Raw genomic sequence first — 27,434 nt, 5'->3', positions numbered from 1 at the left:
TTTTAAAATATAAAAAGTTTGTAAAACATTTTAGGGTACTGTGAAACAAAATCTGCTATGGGATCATATAACTTATAAATAAATTAAATCGAACATTTTCAGTGATACTGTAAAACAAAAATATATCGACCTTAGTGTCATCGCCATGCTCCTTCCTTAAAATATTTACATAAATTATGAGATAGTAAAACGACTTCGCCTTATACAAAATTTGCATGATCATGAAACTACTTATAAGACTTACGAATAAAGGTTTTATGAATACAAACCAGTAAAAGTAATATAAATATATTGAAATGGTATATAGAAAAAATTAAGAAAAAAGGCAAATAAAAATTATTAATATGTTTACTATGAAACATATGAGCTGCATTAATGTGGGAGATACAACGCAAAAGTGTGTTCTAAGGCATCTAATAAAAAATATGTTTTTTTGTAATATAATTATACATTGTAAATATATATTCTAATATAATATAAGCAAATGTGTTTAATATTGTGATGAAATATATTTAATTGTAGCCTATTAAATAAGTAAGTCTTTATTTACCTTAATAAAAAAATATACAATTTTCATACATATGGGCGTATGTATAATTTTTGTAATAAAGTATATTAGCAATTAACGTGTATGTTCAAACCACTATAGTCTGAAAATAATATATGCAAATTAATATTTTATTAAATATAAAAGCACATTTTAAAAACACACATGGTTAAAAAATACTGTAAACCAACCATAAAGTTTATTTTACCCGACAGTTTTTTTTTCAAATTTTACTCTATAACTGAAGCGCGCATAAATTTTAACTTTCACGTGCGGGTGCATATTTTAAATTTGCATAATAACTGCAGATTATACGCTCATGGAACTATGATATAGTAAAAACGCGCACTCTTTTGGTATTATGTTTTAATCAAAATCGTAAGCGTGTGTGTCTGGATATTTTTAAAGCTAAATATGAACCGGAAGAATTAAAGAGCGGAAGTTTTTGAAAAATATCGACGCAAACAGGACGCTCTCCATATAATTCGGGAAATAACAGAATTCCGGCAGGTTATTGATTTTTTTTCCATATCGCCAAATAAACCATTGAATCCGGAATGAAATTAGTTCCTGGTGCGTAGGCATCAGCATCGTCATTCAATATACAACCCTTATTAGCTTTTTTAGCAGGCGTATCTATTATATTCGTTTGACACTTTCTTTCATGTGAGTACCTGGATTATACTGGTGTCACACATTCAACAAAACTCAATATTAATCTGTCAATTTCATCCATTTGTCAATCTCGTCTAATAAGATTTATATGTATATATTATATATATATATATATAGCAGGGGTGGCCAAAATTTATGCCAGTATGAGCCACATACAAGAATATCAAAGACTGAAGAGCCGCAATAATATTTTTTCGATGGAATCAAAAACAATGAATAACAGTTTTTTTTAAATAATTGTTATATTTATATAAATATATTTTGTACAGATCATTTTACCATTCCTCAATATTCATAAATTTTTTTATCTTCGTTCTCAAATCATTTAATTTTCTTAGTTTGAAAATTGCAAATGTTTAAATTAAATTACATATTTAGTCAATATCTTCGAGTTGAGTCTATATTTTTATATTGCATTGTAAGTGCTTCGTCAGTTGCTACACTAGTTTGTTAAGAGATACATCAGCATTGTTCAATATTGTGCCAAGTGCATTTTTGATATCATTGACACCGTGAGTTGATTCTTTGAGTGCTACTAAATTGAGCATTTATTTTTTTATAATTACTTCTGCAGAAACATAACAAATAAACAGAGGTTACTGCGGATTATCTTGAATATATATTGCTTCGTCAAGAGTCAAACTGAATGCTACACAGGTTTTTAAACCAGTTTTTATCTTAAACTCAAGAGTCTTTACTGATTTCAGTAATACGCTGTTCTATTGTGTGACTTGAACTTGGAATTTAAGATGTTAATCTTTGTAGTTTTGAATTATTTTCGGAGCCGCATTAAAAATAGTAAAGAGCCATATGCGGCTCGCGAGCCGCAATTGCGCTATGTGTGAGATTTAAATATTTTTATTAATTATTTTACTTAATCTATATTTTATTATCGTTCTATGTAGTTTATTATATATTTCAACCTTTAATTATAGTACTTATGCTATGAAGGAAAGTTTGCAAAAGTACTCATAATAAGTTTAAAAACTTAATGATTGATCGAAATCATATAAAAATAATATATTAAATATGCTGTAATTTTTTTTTATACGCAATTGAAATTATTAAAAACATTCGAACTCCATCAGGTATTACTAATTGACTTTCACAACTGATCTAACATGCAGGTATTTTTAATTATATATTTTATTTTAAATCGCATTTTCTTACAATCGAAAAGGCGTAAAATATGTTCCACCTTTTAGAATTTCTTCTATTTTCTATATTTGTATTATTAAGTCATGTATGATGTTAAGGAAATTATCTCCTCTTTACTTGAAAATTTATTCTTGTATACCGTCACTCTTTGGTGATTTATTATTCTTTACCCTTTTTATGGCTCTCAGCACTTCCTCAAATGTTGGCCACAATATTTATCTTCAGTCAGTATTCTAAAAATTATTATATTTATATTTCTCATCGAAGCCTATCGGGTTCACTATTGAATGAGTTTCCTAAGGTTTGTGGTAGGCACTTCGTTGCAAATCTTACACTAACGACACAAGTTTCGGGCACTAACCGCGGTCGGATCCGGTTCAGGTGCCCTATCTAAACACTTAACGCGAATATTTTACACGGCCAGATCAGAAGAGAAGGTGTCGCGCCATTTTTAACGACGTTCATTTAACTCGATAAAGCCCCTTATAATGGATAATGGATTCGAAAGTTCCATTCGGCTGTAAACGGTGGCACTTTGCGCGCGAACTTTGCACGAAAATGCTGTACGACGAAAGCATGGATTATTGAACACAAAGTTTCCTATATGAAAATTTTCAATTAGTTATAATTATTATGAAGTTCGGTATAATTATATTGATGGGATGCGGCCTTCGTTGGTTAAACACAAAATAAAAGCAATATAAGTAGTACATACATATAAACGCTTTTATGTTAATAAAAATAATACGCAGAAGTCGAAAAAGTGTCGTTTGTGAGCCTAGATAGTCCAATAAAACATGCGTATCTCTTTATAATCATTAAATATATGAGATTATAACAACTAAATTGTTATTTAATTATATATTTATAATAGAATGGGATTTTAAATGTCAACGAAGTCAATAAGATAAAGCTCACGAACAATGCATATTGTATAATACAATAGCTTGCACTTAATATAATGCGTCTTATTACGTCTTATCACACCCAAGGTATTTTTACCCAGCTTAAATGACCCCCTTATTGTACAACTTTAAAGGCCTGCTAAAAATTAATTATAATATTATAAAACGTATATTAACAATTTATCACATAAAAAGTGAGTCGCATTTTGTAGGATGTCTATTGACAATACACATATTTCGTCAAGGGCATACTGCTAAAAAAAACACAATATCTGTTACGACAAAATAAACTTTTGCACTTTAAAATAAATCTCAGGTATACAGCAATAAAAAAATATTTGTTTATATAGATTTTTATAATTATTGAAAGGCCGAAATATTGGACGAACAGCAAAGAATTTTTTGTGGTATAATTTCGCTAGGCAATATAGTACAGATCAAGCAATCGACTATGTCATTTATAGCTACAAGTTCTTTCTAACTTCAATTAGCCTAGTCTACGTATATAAAAGGTACAGCGATAACCCAAAAAACCGTAGACTGATTTTAATCTTAGCCAGTCGTATATATTTACTAAGTTTTATGTTTATAAACTTTGTCTGGTCATTAATAAGTATTAACATTATAAAAAGTTTGATGATACGTACAAATTATTTTATATATGTTAGCTTATTTTAGAGCTCTAATTTTTTTTTAGTGTATACGTGAATCATATATAATTCTTCAATAATATTACTACATTTTTTACCAAAAAGACTACGTGAAAAAATATTTTACGTTTTGAAAAAGTTTATGAAAAGAGATTTAATTTATTCCCAAGCGGTAATAACTTATAAAGGTCGCAAAAACGCATATTTATTTTTTTACTGTAACAATATTTTTATAGTTGACAAAATTTTTTTGTCAATATGTTGTATATATACAGCAGAAAAAAATCCTACACCATCATAAACAAACTTTTATTATTTGTTCTGTATGTATTTTCTAATAATCAATATAAACATTATGAATTTTTTAATAATATAAATTTAAAAATGATATGTAAATATTTATTTTAATGTCCTGTTAATCAATTAAACCACATTTCTATTCACATTCATAGTCGGTACTTTATAAAGCGTTTTAAAAAATGGGACACTACTACGAAAAACTTTTTAACAGCTAGAGTTGCAAAGTACGCGTCATGACCCAAAATAAATAAAAAATGAGTATTTTACTAATTTGAGATATTATATCTCCGTTGTAGTTAGCAAATTAAATGTTTGAAAATCATATAAATGCGATTTATTATAATCCGCTGAAGCTACTAAAAAAATAATGTTTATGGGTTGAAATTGTGATTTATAAACACTTTTTATTGCAAATATAATATTTATAAGTTTCTAATAACAATATATTAATAATAAAGATTTATAGCACCTTTTTACTATTTAATATGATAAAATTAATCCATGTTCATACAACTAATAAATTCCGGAAGCATGTTGAAGTGCGCCTCATTAGTAACCGTCCCTTCGGGGAAGAAAGTTTCCACTAAGCTTTTGGATGACATACCACATTAGATTAACGCGATTTGTTAAGTGAAAAGTTACATTTCCTAGTGTTGCATTACACAAAATGACCATCCGACCATATATATACCAAAACTTTATATTCAGTGATATTAATACAATAAAATGTATTTTACTGTAGTAATAACACTAAATTTGCTATATAATATATGTAATATACTAGATATAACTTTAAAAACCAACTTGTATTTTTTTTGCAGATATTCGTAATAAACATTAATTTAAAATTTTTACTTAGTTTTTTGTATTCTTAAAAAGGGTAGTACATATGTATAATATTTAATTAAAAATAAAATTAGAAAACCTATGGTTTTATTTTAAAGTAAAATGATTAATCAACATTAGTCGTAAAAAAACGGGCAAAGGTGATCTAATACAATAGAAATAATTTTAAGCATTTTAGATATACTCATAATAAAGTTGTAAAGATTTATTTTATATATCCCGAATACTAAGTTACTTTTTTTGAATTACTAACTGTATTTTTAGTCACCACCATTCTGGTTTCTCTTTTGTCTTTTGCTTAGAATTTCAATTCACTTCCTAATATTATTATGTACTCTTTGATACAATCTATACATCTTGTGCTCTTTGTTAGATACTATTTAGTTTTATTTTGATTGCTAAGCTTCTATGGCGTAGCTTCTACCTCTTATTTCTCAATATATGAGGCCTTTTAGTTTATGATTGTATCGCAGTCTTTTTCAGCTGTGATAACACTTATTTAAGTTATGATCGTTATTTCTGTTTTTTTGCAATCGCAAGTAATAACAATTACACACTATATTGAATATGGATAGTTCAAAGAATATAGAAAATACTTTTTCTCTTTCAATATTAGACAGTGCGTATGTTGCAGATTGATGTATATTTGAATACCGTGAAAATTAAAATTTAATTTTCTTTTCAGAGCTTTGAACACAAGATTAAATAGCACCCAAGATACGTATCTCCTTATCTCATCCCACAATTAGTCTCTAAGGGATCTGTTAGGCGGCCTTACAGCGTTAAAGCTTTTCATTGTTATGTATGCGGTTAACCATGATTCAATTTTCAAGTACTTTTATTTGTACCATATATATAATTAATTTGTTTATTAACAGATGTTGTAACTTTAAGCCATAAGTATAAATTATGCTGTCGCGTCGTGTGAATCTAATGAAATGAAACGTATTTTGATAATCGCCGAATATTATTTCAGGGTTTTCTAAGTTAATGTGGCATAATTTATTTGCGAGAATATGTAGACATTGGTAGTCTACATATCCTATATTAACATAATGTATTATATACACATGTATGTATGTAAATATAAATATATATTAACGTAAATCACACGGGGAAATTTCTTTCACTCGCACATGTCCAATCGCGAGCTGGCAAAGACGTAAAGCCTTCACCGGTGTATATAAACGTTCGAAAATAAGTTTAAAAACACATTACTCTTGCTCTCTCTGCTCGGCTCGTAAATCTCGCGAATGCTGTGACTGTGAAAATTTTAATTGTAAATTCCAAAGCATGAGCCCGTAAATGTCACAGGTCCTTATTGAAATTAGAAAGTTTCAGAGCGAGCTCATAACGCATCTCGCGACGGTGGTTATGTGGAGACTCTTAATTGAACCAAACGGTTAAATATTGGGTTACTCTTTTGTAAGAAAATTACCCTAATACATATTCAGTGATTCTTTGATATTAGAAATCATCTTTTATTTATTTAATAAAACCTGAACTATAAATAAAAACTACATGAAAAACATTGTGTAGTTATATTAAGTCATATACAGTATTACGCGCTAGACTAATTATTATTATTAGCATTAGAATTTGGCAAGATTAAAAATCATAACGTTAAACTATTACTTAAACTTTTTGAAATAATTCAGTATAGAAAAAGTTAGGTTAAATAATGAAATTAAGTATTTAATTAAACTAAAAAAATGTTGAAGAGCATTGTCATTTACTACAAAAATATTTCGAGACAACGATAAAAAAACTTCAAGTGTAAATATGAGCACAACATGCTAAAGCACATATTACTTTGGAGGCTAAAGAATATAAAGCATTGGTTCTATATTTAAATTAGAACTTAGTCCATTGTTTTTCATTTTTCTTTTGAAAAATTTTTTTTAAGGTACTCTAGTTTTTCTCTTTGAACTGTTACTACAAATGTTCACTTTTACTCCTATATATTAAATTTAAGCATGAAAATATTTATAAGCTAGTAATATGATTTGTACGTAATATTAATTATCGTATTGAATTAAAAATGATATAAAAAAAACTATATATGTCATATTAGCCACTGTTTCACTTAATCTCTTTTTCTAAGTCATTAAAAATTTAAGATTGATGGTATGCCATTTTACCCTTTTACATTAGCATGTTTTTTACATTAATAAATTACAGACAATTTTTTTAAGTTGCTCTCCTATAGTACATATATTCGATTCGAGATTTTTTGATTATTCAGATTATAATTACAAAACATTTAAACACAACAATAATATATCCGTATATATTTTATGTTAGGGTAATTGTAAAACAATGACGGTTTTTCAACATACAGTTTTAAAAAATAGTTAACTTCAGACTGGTAAATAGTGAGCATCATTGATTAGGAAATAATGAGAGAAATTCGTCCTTTAAAAAAGTTTTGCGGATCTGCATATTGTAAATATTTTATATTAAATAAATACAACAGCTGCTATATAAAAATATTTGTGCAATTTATGACGACATATTGAGTTTTTTAATTTTCCATGAATTTTCCGATTACTACAAAATAACAAAAAGCAACATATGTACTCTTTTGCGAAATATAACAATTACAGAAATTCCTTAACAAAAAAATTACAATTACAGACAAAAATTGGTTTTTATTTTAAAAGAGACAACAGAAAAACAAGAAAACAATGGTTATATTACGCAGAAAAGAGAAATTGTAATCCTTAAATTCGGATTGAACCATAAAAATGTTTTTCTTTGTGTATGGTGGGAGTACAAAGAAATTGTTTATTATTTAAATGTTAAGATATGGTGTTAGAAAAAGTAATTGTTTCTTTCAATAAAACATTTTTTAAGAGAAAAATATTAAATTAACTGGAATAAGTGAAATCGTATTAATTGCTTGATTTTTTAACCAGAAAATTATCACAATAACGGCTGTAAAAATTCATTAGAACGGTGAATGATTATGTAAAACGATGAAAATATTATTATATTGAAAAAATTAAAAATACGGAGTTTTATTAATAAATAACATTACTTCTGGATATCTTAATATAAACGTTTGTTACATTACATTAACATTTTTTAACACAAGTTTCTGGTTTATAATAATTTTATTAGGTATGAATTAACATCGTATTATTGAATATAATTCCTAATTCATGATAAAAAATCGCTATAAATTGATACTAGCCTAAAGCCATAACGTTTGTTTTAACAAAATAACTTAAAAAAATTATAAAGGGTCAAAAGAGGTATTTTTCTATCAACTAATTTATCCACACTGTTTAATGTAAAATTATTTCGCCTAATATTTTGTCGGTCTGTGACCTGTATATCAAAATATGTTTTAGTCGAAGTTCGAATATGTTTATATAATAACCCACAAGAGACGCAACACAGGCGTTAAGTCTCGTCCTTGTAAGGCATTTAAAGGGCGTCCTTACAAGGCTTCAATCTCATCCTCGCCCATATAAATAATATCACACGAAAGAATCAGATGATTGATGATAAAAATCATTATTTTGCACAACAGAGTGCTTTTCTCTTTCGCGTAAACTTTTTTATAGCACCCACATTCGGCAAATTCAACACTTGTTTTTGAAAATTAATCGTACCTCACAAAGTAAATTTCGTTGAATTTTGCGGCTTAACGCGTTCAAAGTACGCACACACACACTCAAAACCCTCTGATAAAATTCAAAGTTCCCCTTATACATCGGTACATCGAGGGGGGCAGCGATTACAATTTTCCTAATCCCCGGACCCACACACATCGCGCAAATTTCATCGGCGCCTATTTAATAAGATTACGCGAATCCTTCTGCCGGTAACCGCGGAGCAAAATAATTGTTTCGAAAATTGAGTTTGATGTAATTAATTCCCGTTTGGGGACTATGTAGGAAAACTATGTGTATGCGTGTTTATTATGTCAGCGGTTCTAAAACTTCTACGACACGCAATTGTGTTGTTTTTTGTGTTATGTTCTCACGATTGATCTTACACATATACAAAAATATACGTACAAGAACCATAATTAATTAAATATTAAATTATAGTATCTGAAGAATAAGATATTAAAGGGAAAAGGCTAGATTAATTATTAATAAAAATAATCAAAAACAGTTTGTTAAAGTTTGTGATCCAAATAGCAAGATAAAGATACTCGAATTAATATGCGTACAAAATACTTGATGATAAGATGTATTTTTTATTTTAAAAACAGATTGATATTTACTTAGCAATTCTCCTTCAAATTTATTTTTGTTGTTCAGATTTGAAAGCTTTGATGCTACAAAATTAAAATACATTTCTCACCCACCTGCGGAATAAAGTTTGCCATCGCTGGTCCATTCAATGAGTTTAACTTGGTAAACGCTGTTTATATAATTGTTATTATTATTATTGCGTGTGCGTATACAAATGTTGAGGGTCCGACCGAAAATAACAAGAATTCGACGTACAGAGTAGTAAACGAAATTATCATTACTAACAGGAGACCTTATATTTTCATAAATAAACACAGAAGGTCCACGGGACATCTCTTGTCTCTAAAAAGTTAAATGTGTTGTATTATATTTTGCGTGACACACCACAAGTAATATAGGTACATGAAATAATGCTAATTCACGGTATAACTTTGGCATTACCACGAAACCGCGAACTTTCAAGGTGTTCTATGTGTAAATCTGAGAACAATGTGTGTGTGTTGCCACAATTAATTTGTAACTTTTACTACATATTATTATACTCGTAAATCTTAGGTTTAATTATCGGTACATATAATTATAACCCAACAACATTTAATTGCCACAGAAATTCATTAACTCGAGGTATAAATACTATATAGAAAAACAGTCAACTTTTAAAATCTTTAATTATTTTTTACTGATAAGGTGAGTTTGTATTATTAATTATATCGATACATAAACATCGAAACTAAATTTCGTTAATCTCATGCAATTGTGATATGTTTGGCTTTTCTAGTGTATCTGTAATGTTTTAATACATTATTTCATAAATGGAGGATGCAAAATCAATTTTAAATTAATGGATTTGCAGAACAAAAACAATCGTAACGCTTGTCTATTCGGGAGATTATTGATATTTAGGACTCCTGATCTGCAATGTTTGATCAAAATTAAAATTTCATAAAAATCAAAAGCATAAGGATTATGTATGTAAATATCAACAAATTGAACTACCAACAAACAGAGTCTGTAGATCAGTGACATATATTTCATTAATTTTAAACCATAATTACATTTAACAATCAATATGTCACTAAGAACGACCTAATTTAAATGTTCACGCTCGATCACGCTGTTCAGTCTAAAGACTAAGATCATGATCAATGAGTATTAAAATAATACAATAATCAGCAAAAGATCTTTCTTTATAATATAATATATAAATAGCCTATTGTGCTAGTATAACAACAAAACATTTAAAATATAAACACGTTTTGCTATTAAAAATACCATCCACTTTGATTTATTCACAACACTGCACAGATGCACGGAAACGCTTAAAAATGGTCGAAGACCCTTTCACGTTTCCATGCAAGTTTAATCCGAGTCCTGAAAAGTTTTTGACGTGACCGGACCTTAAAAGGTTAAACTTTTTTCATGTATAAAAAGGGAGCGTCCTATGTATATACAACATAAATCTGGTACACTTTCAGTTAGGATGAAATTTTCACGAATCCGACATTGATTTGTTTCGTTTTTTTTCCAACCGTAAACTCTACGCGGAGAGTTAACCTTTTGTATGAGAAAAAAGCCTCGATCGCGCATGAGTAAATTTTTCCACTTCCATAAAATCCATTAGGTTACGTTCGTGCTGTTTCGAATCCGTTTCATTAGAAAATCCTTTTAATAAGTAAAAATGTATCATTTATAATGATATTGAATTATATATGTATATTAGGTCCTTACGTGGGTCGAAGGTCCGATAATCTCGTTCGAAGGAGATTTCAATTCTAGGGGCACATATACATAAACACTTTAGGGGTGAAATGGGTTTTAAATAATATATATTTGTATTGTAACAGTCTATATCATTTTTTTATTTATTTTTTATATATTGTAAATTAAATAGAGCAATATATAAAAAATAAGCGTTTAAATATGCTTTATGTAAAGCTTTAGATATTTAAGTCTTACTTTAACTTTTTAAAATATAATTAAAAATATAATAAAATGGTTTTATTTTATAATATTTAATATAATATATATTTCAAATCTAAGATGAAATTGAAAAAAACGGCATTACCTCGCTAAATATAATAAAGTTAATAACTAGTAATAGTTTATCAAACATATTTTCAAGATTTTTTACAAGCAATATTTACTATAAATAATCACCTATTAAATGATAAGTATGTCGAATAGTTAATAGTAGAGGCGTATATCCAAACTTGCCATTTCTTTCTTAATTATGAATAATGATGAAATGGATAGTTCTCGAACTGACTGTGTTAACGCAAACAGAGTACATTAAAGTTAGTTTCTTTACAGAAAATACATAAACTAATATTACATAAGAGCATATTAACAATTTTATAATAATTCTTCGGTTATTTGAATATAAATAAATAAAAAAAAATATTACCAATGAAGTTCAATGTATTATTTGCATTTTACTCAGAAGAAAATGATTGATTCTAGGCGTAACATATGCTAAAAAATATATTTTTCTCGTTTGAATACTATATATTTTGGAAAAAAACTTTATAAAAATTTATTTACATTGGAAAGTAATCAAGCGTCGTCGACGTTTCGCGTTACCCGTGTTTTAATAGCACATTCGCAGAATCCAGATCCACTTTGCCTCCAGACATACATATATTTTTTATCCAACTTTCCAATTCCGGCGTATCATGTTTAGCGATAGGGAGTCGGAGAGGGTAAAAAAATGCGATTCAAGCGTTTTCCAATTAGTGAAAATTTCATCTAGGCAATCGGAGATACCATCTTGGTACGAACGCACGTTTCTAACCAAGTAATTAGTACCCCCGTTCGTACGTGGCTCGTTAACGACCACCACCCCCCAGGGTCACATCCTGACAAATACGCGGATTATCATCAAATTTGTGCCCATCTTCACGCAAATTATTGCAAAGTAGTAAGTACTAAAAATCCCTTAGCATTCAACGACTCAGTATTTATGCTGAAATATTTATTCAAATAGCAAAGATACACAGCTAATAGTATTGTTGTGCTTGCAGTGTGTATTTAAAAGGTTGTGTCAATTCCTAAGACCGCCAAGTTTGAGTTATATGAATTTCATAAAAGTAGAAAGTGAAAGGGTATCTATATTACTAGGTATTTATTTACCGATGTACTCTTTTAACAATGTTAAAAACTGTTTTTAATAAAAAGAGCAGGTGCGAGACCTAATGTTGTTGAAATTGAACATATATTTGTATGAAAAAGAATGGGTTACTTATAGAGTAAATACTATGTATATTTCATATTTTTTTTTTAATATCTAATTATGCTTTAACAATACTCAAAAATAAAAAATAACATTAAAAATCTTTCCACAGACTCTCTCAAGTGGCTCTTGAATCTAGATTAAGAACCCTAGCCATAAACCGTCATTTTCCGTATAAAAATGATCACGAATTTATAAACTACTACTTCTTTAAGAAACACTATTTTGGGATTCGTTATTAAATTGCTATTATATTTCATTTCAATCGAATACCGAGGTTTAACTAAATCGCATAATGTTTTAGTAATTATCTGACTACATCTTATATAGTGCTTTTAATTTCAAACGCCTCTGAGAGATCGAAATCTGTGATTATTATATAATTATAAGATATAAGATTTTTCTAGATTTAAATAAACTCACAAATAATTATTATGATTAATAATTAAAATCAGATCAAACAAAGCCGTATATAATGATATATATTAATTTCAAGTTATAATAATAGATTTTAATTAATAAATAATAGATGTTACTGAATTACAGACCATGATTTCAGTCTGGTGTCTCACTTAAAAGTTGTATTTTGTAAATTTTACTTATGAATATAATTTTTATCAGTGATTGGCAAACGTTTTTTATAGATTGCCTATTAGAAGTAAAACATATCACCTTAATCGTTCGTTAATTAAAACATTTGTAAAATAAAGTTGTTCTTTTAATTTACATACTGTAATCTTCTCTGTTTAAATTATTAGAAATTATGTTTAAAAATGTTATTCTGATACTTTACTTAAACACCATACATACAATACCATTTATTGCTTTAATAATCAAGTATTTAAAACAACATTAGAGATTTAATTTTAGGATAAAATTTGACAATAGTTATGATATATTTTATACAACTTTTGAATATTTTTTTTAATAAAATAATGTAAATAGTAATTTATAACATTAAAAATTGTTATGAATTATATATATGTAAAACTGTAAATATGTAAAATTAAGTGTCAATATAAATTATCATTTAAAAATGCCAGGGTCTTGCAAATTTATATTTTTAAAAACTAATATTTTGAAAAACTATACAAAAATAAAACAACATTCTGTAATAAAATATTGTTAAGGTTTATGTACTGGTATTAGACATTGTAATTTTAATGGCTTAGTAAGTTTGACTTTTATGATTAAAAAAAAATATTCCATAGATTTTAAAATTTACTTTTAGTCTATCGTCAATTGAATTACTTTTTTTGCTCTCCCAGTGGACCAGATTTATTATTCGATAGGTATAAGGTAGCTAACTTTCCGACAGTAATCATCGGATGACCTAAATTTGGTGCGAAAAACGAACCCGATGGCGTTGTCACGTCAAAATCAATTTATTTTGTTTACGACCGCCTTCCTCCGTTCGGTAAGACAATTTCGCTTAGTTCGTAGCAGATGCTCTCTCTCGGTTAACTTTTGATATATCGCCCCAGGCACTCGGCTGAGGTTTTGCACCATCGCCTCGTTTATATAAAGAATGATGGGAGTTTTACACATCTGAGAGAGATGTTCGAAAATATATTTATTAAAAAAAATGCATTTACGTATAAGTTAATGGCAGAGTGACGATTAGCAATTAGATAAGAAAATGATATTATTAGCATGCCTTTTTTTTTTTTTTTTAAATTCTGAATTATGGAGTTTATAATACTCATTATAATTATTATAGTGATTTTTTTAGTTAAAAAATCTAGTAGCCTAATGTTTTACTGTACAAGCTTTTTAATGTCTTAGTATTATACAAGGATTTATGAAATACTATAATGAAAATAAGTTGTATTTTACAATTTGTAAGCTTTACATAATTCAACGTCTTAAATTAGGTGGTCAAATGTGATAAGAAGTGTTCGCCATTGTATTTAATTTGAATAGCACGCTGTTCGCTAATGGAACCTATTGTAACATTTTCAACAAAATTTGTATATAATTAATAATTAAATTAGGTATATAAAATATATATTATTTATATTTAAAACATGTTTTTATAAGCTTCACTTCAAACCACTAAATATTTCATCAACAGCTTTGCAATATTAAATATTTTAAATTATATGTTATTAAATATGTAAGATTTAAATTGACTTTAGCCAAGAAACAACCGATATTTATTATTTGTAAATGTTGTAATGTGACAGACGTTAGCCCAATGCTTTACAACTGGGTAAACAACTTGTTCAAGTAAGTGTTGAGACACTTAGTAAATCGATGATATCTATTTTAATAATTAATTACTAATATAACAATCAATTAACAATGTTATTTTAATTATTTATAACAATATGTATCTGTAAGATTAAAAATAATGTTTTCAACACAAAAAAAAATATATATATTTATCTATTTATTGTCAATTAAATGAAATATAAATTATTTAATTTTCTATGCAACTAAGATTTTATAAGCAAACCATTTTAAATACGATTAACATAAAACTTTATCTAAGTGTACTTTGTGGTTATATTACGAGTCTTAGTAAAGCGCACTAATTATATTCATTATCAAAGATAATCAGGCGGCTTAATTTCGCTTTGTAATATTAGCTTACTTGCTATGTCTCTAGCCTGTGGGTTTTGATTATCCGATTTCGTTCAAAATAGTCACAGATACTAGGTTTAAACGCAAGCAACTCGCCCCGAAAAGGGCAAGTCGCTTACATTTACTTGACCCTATTGAAACCCAAAACGGTACGAAACGGGAAGCCATATAAGGCTTTCGTGGCTAATAAGCCGCGAAAGCTCGAGTAATAATTTAGTAACGCATTTAATTTTAAGCGATATTCACGCACATGTATATTATAGAGTGAACAATATGAATAGAACATTAAGGGAGTTTATCTCAATTTCTTTTATATACGTTGAGCGGCATATATTAGGGTCGAGTGTCATTGTGATACAATTTCGCAAATTTAAATTAAATTAATAATGTATGAAGTTAATGGATAAACTCTGTGCCGACGCCCCGAGATAAAATCTTAGTAAAATAATGGGTTTTGAAAATTACAAACTCGCTGCGTTACTCATTTAAAATACAAGATTTTTTATTTAAAATAACTCAGTTGACCCTAGTGAGAGGGTCATAATAGATATTTAAATATCAAAATGCTTTGTATCTGCGTTGATCCCGAGATTTATAGAGTTTGAATATAACAATGGCGCAGATGAATTCGTTAAGTGAACCAGTGATTAATGTTTGTACGTTAAATATAAAGGGGTATATTAATTGTCAATGGTACTAATAGAATGCTTTCATAGTATAGACTTATTTGGATAATCATAGCCATTTGTTTGTAATAATTTGTATTTGGCTAACAGCTTGAACGTATTTATTGACCTAATATTGTTGTAATACATGTATCTATGTAAATCTATTTTATAATTATTGTATTAAAGAGCTTTATTATGTAGCTATTATTTGAGGTCTAGACTCAGAAATCTGTAACATTTACTTACATTTTAAGTACAGCATATATAAAACATTGTACTCAATTATTATCAAATTATATTTATTAAATTTTATTAAATTACTTTAAGCCATGAAAATAATATAAACATATTATATTATGCAAAGGATATTTGCCAAGAAAATATATAAATATGAAAGTGCTGAATATACCAAATCTCAGTTGCAGCATCATGTGCTTGCAGTGTGTTATTTATTTGTGTCCCTCTTAACCAAACAAGTAAAACGGCTTTACTGTATACATTAAGAATAGAGACAATAGTATGTCAACCAATCTTCGAATTATAAAATTTCCCGAGTTTAGACGTAATTGTTTTAAGCTCTCACTAACCTTTACGTTTCCATATTTCCACGTGAAGAAGACCACAATGGGCAAACAGCAGATGACGACACACGACAGGACCAGAATTGCTGTCCTCATGAGCCAATTGAGCGAGACGACACAGGGTGAATTGTCGGTGCAGGCTTCGCATCCCTCGGCACAAGGGAGGCACTCGAAAACTCCTGGCGCCCCGTAACGAGTGATCTCTCCCTGAATCCAAAACAAAGCACGATTTAGTATAAATACCGCTGTCCTAATGGCCAAATAGTTTATGCTAACATGCGCTCATATATGTATAGTTAGACGATTACGAATTTTGTTTAATTTATGGCTGTTGTTTTGCCATAGTTTTATATTCGGGTCATTAAGAAACGTAATTACCGATCATATAAAAAAAAAAATTTAAATAATTTATTATCTCATATTTTTATGTTTTGACGTAACTTTTAAACACATTTAAAGGTAGTTGAATTAACATATTGTAGAGTAATAAAGTATGGTTCAGATATGCGCGTGGATTTATATATATTCAGGAACTTAGGTGAATAACAAATATCAAAGTTATGGAAGGTAAAAAATGTAAATAAATCAAATCGTACGACCCATATTATTTTTGGAATGATAAAAATTAAACAATAAAAAAATAAGAGAAAGCAGGAGTTGTATACGTCATATATGTGATAAAAATTGTTTAAATTGACACATAAGTATCACAAACTGATTTCGGTCAATAAATTAAAAAAAATATTATTTATACAAAAACATTGCTTAAATTTTTAGCTTTAATTATTATATTTTAAGTTTTCATATAATCGAAATAAGTCACCATTTTTTCGTAGATTTTGATTTTTTGAACTATGTGAATAGGCAAAGTTTATTTAAATTGAATACGTTAATTCGTCTTTTCATAGTTTATTTTTCTAGTGACAAAAATTAGTTCAAATTCAATTTACCTAATTAAATATTTTATCAACTTATTAAGGAAAACAATAATTTTATAAAATTAATAAACTTCTAGTTGAAAGTTACTTAAGGAAAACATTGATAATGTATCTTAAAATATGATTTATTGCTGTACGTAAATTATATTTTATGATTGTGCACTATATTTTAATTACATATTACACTTTTTATTTACTAAATAATAAAATTACAATATTATGTCAATTGGTACGTTTTCAACTTTAAAATGTATTAAATAAATGACTGCTTTTATATTTTTACAACTTACATAATCGTTTCTAAATATATTGAGAGGCACGTTTTCAGGCAGTAAAACGCACATCTGACGATTTATCTTTTATATTTCACCAATAAATCCTTAACAAATAACACAAAAAATAAAATTTGTGTTCTCGGTCTCTTGAGAAGTACATAAACATTTATTGAAATGTGTTTCTTATTGTAGTGTAAAATTATATTATTCATTTTGGTATATATTATTTTATATATATATAATATATATATATACAAATATATATATATATATATACATATATACTATATGAAAAGATAATTAAAAAAAATATTTTTTTTCCACTGATAAAATACCTACAATTACCACCATTTAATATATTTATGGCAAGTCTGTTCTTTAATCACCTAAATTCAACTACCGAAATTAAAATAAACCAGTACGATTGACGAGTAGTAGAAAAAAACTATTAATTGCCCGATAGTTGTAAACGTATTTAACAAAAAAAAATACTTATAATATATTACAATTATATTTTTTAGATAAAATGATAATAAAAAAGTACGGTATTGATAAAAACCAACACTATTTAATCACAAATTAAAAAATAATACTTATTTTTTATTATTATACGTTTAATAAACTTTACTATAGTGCATAGTATTAACGAAGTTCATGAACCCAAACGCCGTCGAAAAATTGAATTAAATTTAACTACAACCGATTACCAAAGAGCCATTTTGTAGGTTAAACGGGAGAGAAAAGTTTTCAACGGGCGTGTTTTGTTCTTGTTCTGCCTTTTGTTCGCCGTATAAATCTCCAACTAGCATTGTTCTAAACTTGCCTCAATCTTACCATGTTTTTGCCGTTTCTCAATGAATTGAATATAGCCGATCGATTACCATAAACGGCGTAATTCGGCAGTAAAATATTTTTAAAAATATTAAAATGATTTATATATAAAGGTAGAATACTATAAATTCTTTTGATAAACTGCTCAAATAAAATTATGCATGAGCGTGAGGTTTATTCTTCCAGGTCGAAAGGGCAAATTGCTTCGCGCGTTTTCAGGTCGGGTGTTTACATATATACATAGGTATGAACACAGGTTAAACTACCTGGAACGCTTGCAAGCATCGAGAGAGATGTTTAAGGCGACACCGTCTTTTAAATTAAAGCTTGTTAGTCGTTGACATTCAATAAGTATAATTTTAAAATATAAAGCGTTTTAAAATTAAACAGAAAAGACGAAAAACTAAAAGTCACACTGCATATATTTTATTATTGTTGATACATTTTTTAATATGCTTGAATTATTATATAACAAATTTAATTTTATATAATAAAAAAATATTTATAAAATTTGATTTTATTTGCTTAATAAAATGCTTTAGAAATCAGAAAATTTCGCGAAAAATTAAAATTCTTGATTTGACATATTTTTCGAAAAATTATCAAAAAATATTTTTTCAGAATAAGCACTACATATAAAATCCGAATAGCGTAGTCCGTAACGTTTCAGACTAGTAACTCTGAAGTTGCGGGTTCGAGCCCCGGCAGCGACACTCGAATTTTTATTTATTAAAATGCGCTATTATTATCAAAAACCAGCCCGAGCTGCCGTGACCAATTAATTATAAATTCTATGGCACATAATAATATAGATGTCACTGATTCCCAGACATTTAGTCTGGTGGTTAATACGTACTTATACGTATTCATAATGTCTGATTGACCTACTAAGTTAGTATAGATTTGCCCGTTGTAACACATTGGGTTTACGCCTGCCAGGTTACAACAGAAGATTTAATAAAAATAAGTATATATAAAATAAAAGGGAAAATAATTAATATTTTATAAATACAATCATTTAAAACCATTTTATCGCTGGTCAACATGATTAGATTTATTTTAAAACTTGGTTAGTATACTGTTCTTAAAAATAGATATTTTTTACACAGGAAAAAATGTCAAAGCAAATAATTAAAGAGACACGTTTGCGGTAGTTCACGCTGTTTTTATGGGACAAGGGATTGAAAGTAAGATAAGCTACACATTCTATCTGAGAAATTTATGGATACGTATTCAAGTAACGAATTCAAAAATGCCATAGATGGTTTAAGATTTTTAAGGTGATAGTGAATTGAATCAGAAAGACACATTAAATTAGATTATCAACTTCTGAAATTACCAGTCGAATCAGATATTCGTAAAACCATTAAATTCGGTAGAACTTAGTTGTTTCTGATCAAGCGTGGAAGATCATGTTAAAATACTTGGGGAAAAACATGGACAAGGAATTTTGTTTTCAAACTAACTTTCCCTCACAGCTATCGCGCATTTTTTGAGAAATGAAAAACTGCTTTGAAAAAACAGAATATCTAGCTGTAGTATGTTATTACTAATTTTATTACAAAAGTATTTTTTCATTCTATATAAAAGTTGCTTAGTTAATTGACACAAATATGCACTTATACCCCTTCAAATAGTTTGGGAGGCATACGTGACGCAACTATTTTAGTCCTTCCTATTTTTATCATGAACCGATTATGATTGAGATCATTTAAAAATGGCAGTACTGCAGCATCGGTAAGGTTCATTGGTCACAATGACTAGGTGTATGATTAAAGATTTCGACAGCATGAGCTTTTGTATGTTAAAATCGTGAGAAAATTAAATATTATTTAAGCGTTGTCGAGATAAAGATAAAAGTGAGTAATGGTTTATTTTTAACATTTCATGTAATGATTCTTTTTTAGGAGCGCCGAAGGACTTTTGTAAGCAATTATTATATAAAGGCCAATATTTGATCTTCTGAGAATGTGGCGGTATTTTCATACGACTTATGTATCACATGACAATGAGAGCTTAATTTACATAAATAAAATCTACTTAATTACCTTGATCAAGATTAATATATTTATCGATAAAAAAACAAAATGTATGTATTTATTTGTGTACCCATAAAATTGATCGGAGGCGTCGGAAAATACCAATCAGTACATCCGAATAAACTTCAAACAAATCTGCAATCGTATCGTTGGAGCTCTCTGATGTAATTATGTATCGACGGATCTAATGAAGTCTGAAGGATAATGCGAGCCGATAAAGGGCGAAAGCGCTAGGTTTTTGCCGAAAAAGGCCTAGGAGCCGGGGGCGCCTAGGTACAGAAGCTACTTGACCATGAAAGCTTTTGATGGAATTAATCACCAAAATATCTGAGAGCGAGCGCCTTTCCTCGCCACTGGATTTTCACTACTATTGCCTAGGTTGTTCGTTTTTCCGAAATTTGTTAAAATTAACTTTGGTCATTTAAGTTGAAAAACGAGCCGGCTGTGCTTTTGTGTACCGTGGACGGTAATTACGGCGCGAAAGATAAATGCCTCACAACACGACACGAGAATAGACAAAGGTGGACAAATTTGCTAGCGGCATATCTATTATAATATAGTATCCTACTACGTGTAGTAATGAAGTGCGCATTAGTCACCGTTCGGTAGGTATTTGAATGTCAAACGTTTCAAGGGTTCGATTAAGTTTGGGCCGATCGCGCGGAAAGAACGTGGTCTATTCCGAAAAGCGTTTAATGTCGAACAAAGCGAGATGATTAAAATTAAATGGAATTTCAATCATGTGTGTATGTATTATATTAAGATAAAATACTGCCGTGTTTTATATTTTCAAATACCACTTCATAATACAGGCTTGGCCATAATAATGGGGCACCACAATAAATGTGTTATATCTTAAAAAAAATGTGAAAATATAAATAAAAAATCGACGTTTTTTTTAAAGATTTTTAAGGGACTCGCAAAGTAATATTCGATTTTCCTTGGGAGATGTCTTTCGTTTTCTTCAAATTCATGCCTTTGATTTGTAAGAACCACATTCGTTAAACCGTTTTAAAGCATTTTGGATAGCGTGCCGTGAACAATTAATGTGTTTACTAATTTCCGATATATTCAGTCAATAATATGCAATAAAATTATATTCGCTTTTTTAGCTTTACTTAATTTGCTTTTTTTTAGCATTTTTTAATATTCAAAATAAATTTTTGAATCAAAAAAATTGTAACGACAAATAAAAGCCAAAATCACGCACCTCAACATAACGGTCACTTAAGCGAGACTGAACCATTAAACCTGCGATATTTTTTTAAAAATCAGGTGAGCAATTAAAAACGACCAATTCTTTTGTATAGTTCTCAGAATTACGGTTAAAACTACATGCTCAAATATTTTAGTCAGACAATGCACTTGTAAAGAGTTACACACCATTTTAAGGGATTATGGCCAAAGCTGTGTGTCCAAGAACTTAATCACATGATACATATTAGTAAAGAATGGTTGTTATTGTTATTTTAAATTATACTGCAATTGGTTGTAAAACACTAGATTTTAGGCGTATATATCAATCATAATAAAATGAAATTTAGACAAATTTAACGTTTTTATAAATTGGATAATCTGTGATTCTTGAATATGCATCCAGAATATTTAGATACGACATAACTTTCGCATCATGCATTGATGAATACGAATAAAAAAATTCCCAACATTCACGGATCGACACTCCCTATTGGATAAATCTTGATTGCATGCATAGTCCGTGAATGAATTTCGCGCATGAGTCCCTCAATCGTCGAGTTTTTCTGACACCTGTCAGTCTGTCGGTGAAGATTTTTCATATAGGGAATTAAATGGGCATACGTTTTTACGTAGAGTCTAGATGCCATATATATAATACATATACATATATCAGATACGTTGGAAAATCGTTTTATGATATTATGAGTAATATACATACATTTTCTAATCCAACATTTTAATAAAATATCCAAATAATATCTTAAATAAATATTACAGCAGTATTTTAGTAACATACAAACACAATATAAATCACTTAATAAGGCACTATATTGATGGTTAGGAAGTTAGGATACTTTTGCGTAAAATGGTACATAATCATGAACAACAAACAAAAACACAAGCTGGAGAATTAAATTAAGCATCCCAATGCCTTCTCTCAGCCTTAATTAGTATTTGAAAATTGAGATACGAGAGAAAGAGCCGCAGATCTCTATATGAATGTTATATACAACGTATTTATGTTATTTTCTTGTTTAAACACAAAAATTTCAATGAGAATGTAATTAATATACATAAATAAAATTAAAAGTACTAGCATATTGTAAATTGCCATAAATACACATTTAAATATATTTATTCAATATGTATGTGTCCAGCGGGTAAATTAAAATTTAACGCAAGTAAAAAATAGAACGTTGAGTAAAAAATAAATGACAGAAAACGTAATTTATATTTATTTCGCGACGTTTTTTGCTAAAGCTCAAACGTTCATTTGTAGGTGTTTAGCGAAAGAGTGCTATTTAAAGCTCGTTGGGTTGTACCTAACTCTACGACTTTATAGACTGTAAATTATTTTTCAATCAGAGTGAAATTTAAGCCATCTAAATGCTTAGTCATTCGATCGTCGAGTACGTAAGTTAAATTATGGCGATGTCACGAGTTTTATATTAAAAAATAATTTTACCCTTGAAAAACAGAGATATATAATTAAATAATAATATTTACTTCAACTTTTAAAATGTTATTTACACATACATTTAAAAAAGTGTTGAATATATAAAATTAAACTGGTAATATAATACAGAAAGGATTTAAAAATGTTAAATTTGCCTGGATTAAAGTTCATTTATAAAGACAAAAAGCTTTGTTTAAACAAGTTAAGGGGCTAACATCAGCACGAGCGCGGTTAAGTTACCAGTTAATTATGGTTTTGCTTTATTCATTTTATTTATACGTAGAAGATACGTTGAAAGTGGTTATAATGTAAAAGTTAAGCGTAACTGTGTTGTGCAATATTATTACTAATTAGTTATTTATTTAAAGTTAGTTGGATTAAAACTAATCTGGATATATATAACCGATGAAAAAATCGATTTATTATAAATAATTAAGAATAAAAAATAATATTTATATATTGAATATTTATGAACTGATTAAATTCTATATTATGATTAACTAAAAATAATAAGAAAGTTATTTTATTATTTGTGACATAAATTAATATCATATATATTAGTAAAATGAGTATTAGATAAATTAAGCAAATGTATTTGAGTGTTTTAAATGTTTACAATTAAACGAAAATATTTGTATCTACTTTAGATTTAAAGATATATATGTGTATATGTTACCTAAAATTGTCAATAAAACCACATCAGAAAATAAATATACTGTATTTTATTAGACATAATTTAAATTATATTTTTGTATGTGTTTAGTAATAGTATATAAATTTATGATCATAAGAATATATTATTCACTAATTTATATTTTATAGATTTAATAAATATTTAAAATATAAGATCTGATCTCAGGTATTATCACTAATCTGTCGGACTCTTATATTTATTATTTTTTTATATTATAATTGATTTTACCCATTTATTTATAATAAATTGTTATATTAAAATTTAATGTGAAGAGAGAGAGAGAAAGCGAGAAAACTAGACAAGAGCAAATTCAACCTTTGGGGCTCTTTAGGGATGAATATATTTAAACTACCGTATTAGCGTATTAATAGTTTATGCAGTAGAATAGAATGTCAGCATTTATCATTTACAATATTTATGAATCAATGTTATATCACAGCATTATATTTTATATAAAATATTATTTTTTGAAGATGATAATTGAAAAAATTGATTGCCTTTATTTTAATAACATATATTGAAAGTTTTAAGGTAAATAAGTTTTCTACCCTAATTTATAAATTATTTTTTTATTTGATTATTTAATAAAATTACAGTATGATGTGATGAACACCTTGCATGAAAAGTGCTTAATATACATTGATTGTGAAAACAGGACTTGTCGACCAATGTGATATACATAAAATTCGATATATACAATGGTTCTAATAATATTTAAGAACCTTCGAAATCTCTTTTTGTGAATAAGCACCCCCCGAATGCATATACAATGGCTGTTCGGTGTCTTAATTAACACAAAAGAAGGTTGGCAATGACAGGTTCTGATAGCTGGTCGTAGATTGTGCTAACAGTGTTGCAAAATTATCTGTACAAACTCCAACGGTGTTGCAATAATTTTTGTATAAAAGACGATAAAAATAAATAAATTTAATTATATCCCAAGTACCCGTAATTAGTCGTCACGTTGAGAGCAGGCGATAAAAATAATCTCTTATATCTCGACTAAGCGTATATAAGCTAATCCAAAGCCTTTATTAACAACATGCACTAGTTATTCAATGGCACACGAGAGTTTACTCGAACACGCCAAGCATTGACCGAGAAAGCTGCTGATTCCCTCTTCACATTAACCGTGCTTTTTTAAATCCATGGAGATGTCTGAATTCTGAAGACGCATACAATACTACAAGAACATATTTTTTTATAATTATAACACAAAATATACGTGCACTAGTATAATAAGTATATTTTGATCTTAATTGCATGATAAAAAATAGTTTCTAATGCAATAAAAAACAGTTTTTAAAATTAATAATATTATTTATATAATTTTTCACCGGCAATGATTTAAAAATATTCAAGTTAAAAACTTGTAATAGACTATTGTTCAAATGATAATGCTTTTTTTTTTAATAACACCTCATTTTGCATTATTAATTTCTATTAATTTATTTGAAAAACATTATCATTAAAAACTTACTACATTCATCGATTATTCTTAAACTTTTGAGCGTCGAATTTATAATATTTATTAATTTAATTGTGCTTTATATAATAGATTGTGTTGAACTTTTAAATTTAATTAATTTTCATGTACCTTTATTTTGTAATACAAAATCTGAATTATTTAGCTGTAATCATTATATAACTTTACATTTATATTTCCAAGCAATAATGGAATTCTTTATGAATGATTTAAACTCAGTTGAATTATATACTTGAACTTGCTTACAATTTATAAAAAAAATTATTAAAATGAATAATCACATATGAAATAATTTTATAAAAAAATGAATGAGAAATATTGGAATTTGTATACAAATTGTATGAGTGTAAAAGTTAATATTATTAAAAAAAGTGACATGGTTTTTTAGTTTTAAGTATCAAAGCACGTGTATGTATGTTAAATATTATTTCGAATCGTGTTTGTAAGCAACACCTAATTCAAGAATATTAACGTTGAAATTTTTCGAATCCGCTACAGGACCGCACCGGTTATAAATCATATTGGGGCCGAAGCGTTAATCGAACGCGATAGGGGCTGATTTTAATTCTTCCTCGACCATAAATAATATGATTAAGCTCGCAAACATGGCGCTCAGTTTTCCTAGTTCATTCAAGAGAGCTCGCATGAACGTTTTCCTTCACACCACAACTTATTTGTTCCTGAACGTCGGTCGGTTTTGGAAGGAGCATGGGGTCGGTGGTGTGGTTTACTTAAAGCTCTGGGAGCAGCCAGCTCTCTTTAAAACAACAATCTGTGCTAATCCCCACGGGTTGGGATTATACAATGGCGGATAGCAAGCAATATGGCTGACCTAGACTGGATAGTGGATAGATACCTACTGCTCGGATCCGATGTAAAGTTTATATTAATTATTCTACAACACGGCCGACAATGGTTGGCTGGCTGGTACGACCGAGCTTTCAATTGACCAAAACTCCAAAGGTCATGCATACCCATGACGGCATAATTCATGCAAACTACAGAATTATCCCATTATGTAAAGATGGAGATGGAGCTAGAGATACTGAAAAGTTTTTTAGGCGATAGACGTGCCTAATTATAGGGTAGGAAAACCTAAATTTAAAATTGGCACGTTCGGAGGCGTAGAACTATTTTTAAACCAAGGGTGACGTATTTGATTAGCTTTCCTTTAAATACTTTTTATTAAATAATACTATTGCTAATTAGAGGTAATATTTTAAGCTGATTTAAAATAAACATTTGATAAGTTTTTCATTAATTGAAAAATAATAAATACACTTAACATTATTAATCCCTTGTATAATTTTATTTATAAACTCTGGTAATTTTAATCCAAATATATTAACAATTTTCAAAGTATAACTTGAATATATTTATTGCTATATGTTTTTTTTAAATATTGCTTGTTACAGTAATAAAAAATAAATTATTTTAATATTAAAATTTATTTTAATTAATGAACTTAAGAAAATATAACTAGCGAAAATTCATGTGCCTCATGACCGTATTTAAAAAAAAAATAATATGATACATAGTATATTTAATGTCTTCTCCAGCATTTTATTTATTTATGATTTATAGTAAATCTGAAAAAAAGGTTTTCGACCAAAAGGTAGACGTAAACAAACGTCACTGCTATATATCACATCATGGGATACTGAGATAATGAAATCGAGCCAGGTCATGCTTATAAACCGTCGAAAATTCTCTAAAAAATATAAATGTAGATTGTTTTAAAAAAAATATTACTAATAAAAAATTAAATATAAAATATCTAGTTTTAAATCATTAATTTGACTTATTAAGTATGCGGCAATAATATCATTTCAGTTTTTCCAACTTAATACCGGCAGCAAAAAAGCCTAGAAAAATAGTGAAGACGAAACTCTTATAATTTGAGTATGACAAGTGTTAAATATTAAGCTTTTTTATATCTTAGTCTAATTTAAAAACAAATATATCTCTTATAACCGATTGCCTATGTTTATGAAGCTGTAGTGAATAATAACCATACTATATACGAATATAAAGACAAGTTTATTTTGGTGCTCTAGTTTCAGACAGTGTTTCGGAATTTTTATCCAATTATTGTGATACAATGAACACGTAAAAATACAACGTAAAAGTGGATAACTTTTATGAAAGCAAAATGAGTCAAG

The 27,434-nt window shown here is 28.2% G+C and overlaps 1 protein-coding gene across 1 annotated transcript in view; it reads right to left on the bottom strand.

Annotated features, from left to right (window-relative positions):
• Window positions 1-27,434, bottom strand: part of LOC148235850 (uncharacterized) — a 330,699-nt gene that overhangs the window by 152,064 nt on the left and 151,201 nt on the right. The window contains exon 6 of the mRNA XM_088184836.1: window positions 16,363-16,563. Within this exon, the coding sequence (XP_088040962.1) occupies window positions 16,363-16,563 (201 nt within the window). The remainder of the gene's footprint in view (window positions 1-16,362; window positions 16,564-27,434) is intronic.

Source organism: Plectrocnemia conspersa, unplaced genomic scaffold (genome assembly GCF_051122295.1).
Source record: "Plectrocnemia conspersa isolate PC_06_02 unplaced genomic scaffold, ASM5112229v1 ptg000004l, whole genome shotgun sequence".
Lineage (NCBI taxonomy): Eukaryota > Metazoa > Arthropoda > Insecta > Trichoptera > Polycentropodidae > Plectrocnemia > Plectrocnemia conspersa.
The sequence above is the reverse complement of the archived record's forward strand: the minus strand, read 5'-3'. Positions and strand labels throughout refer to the sequence as shown.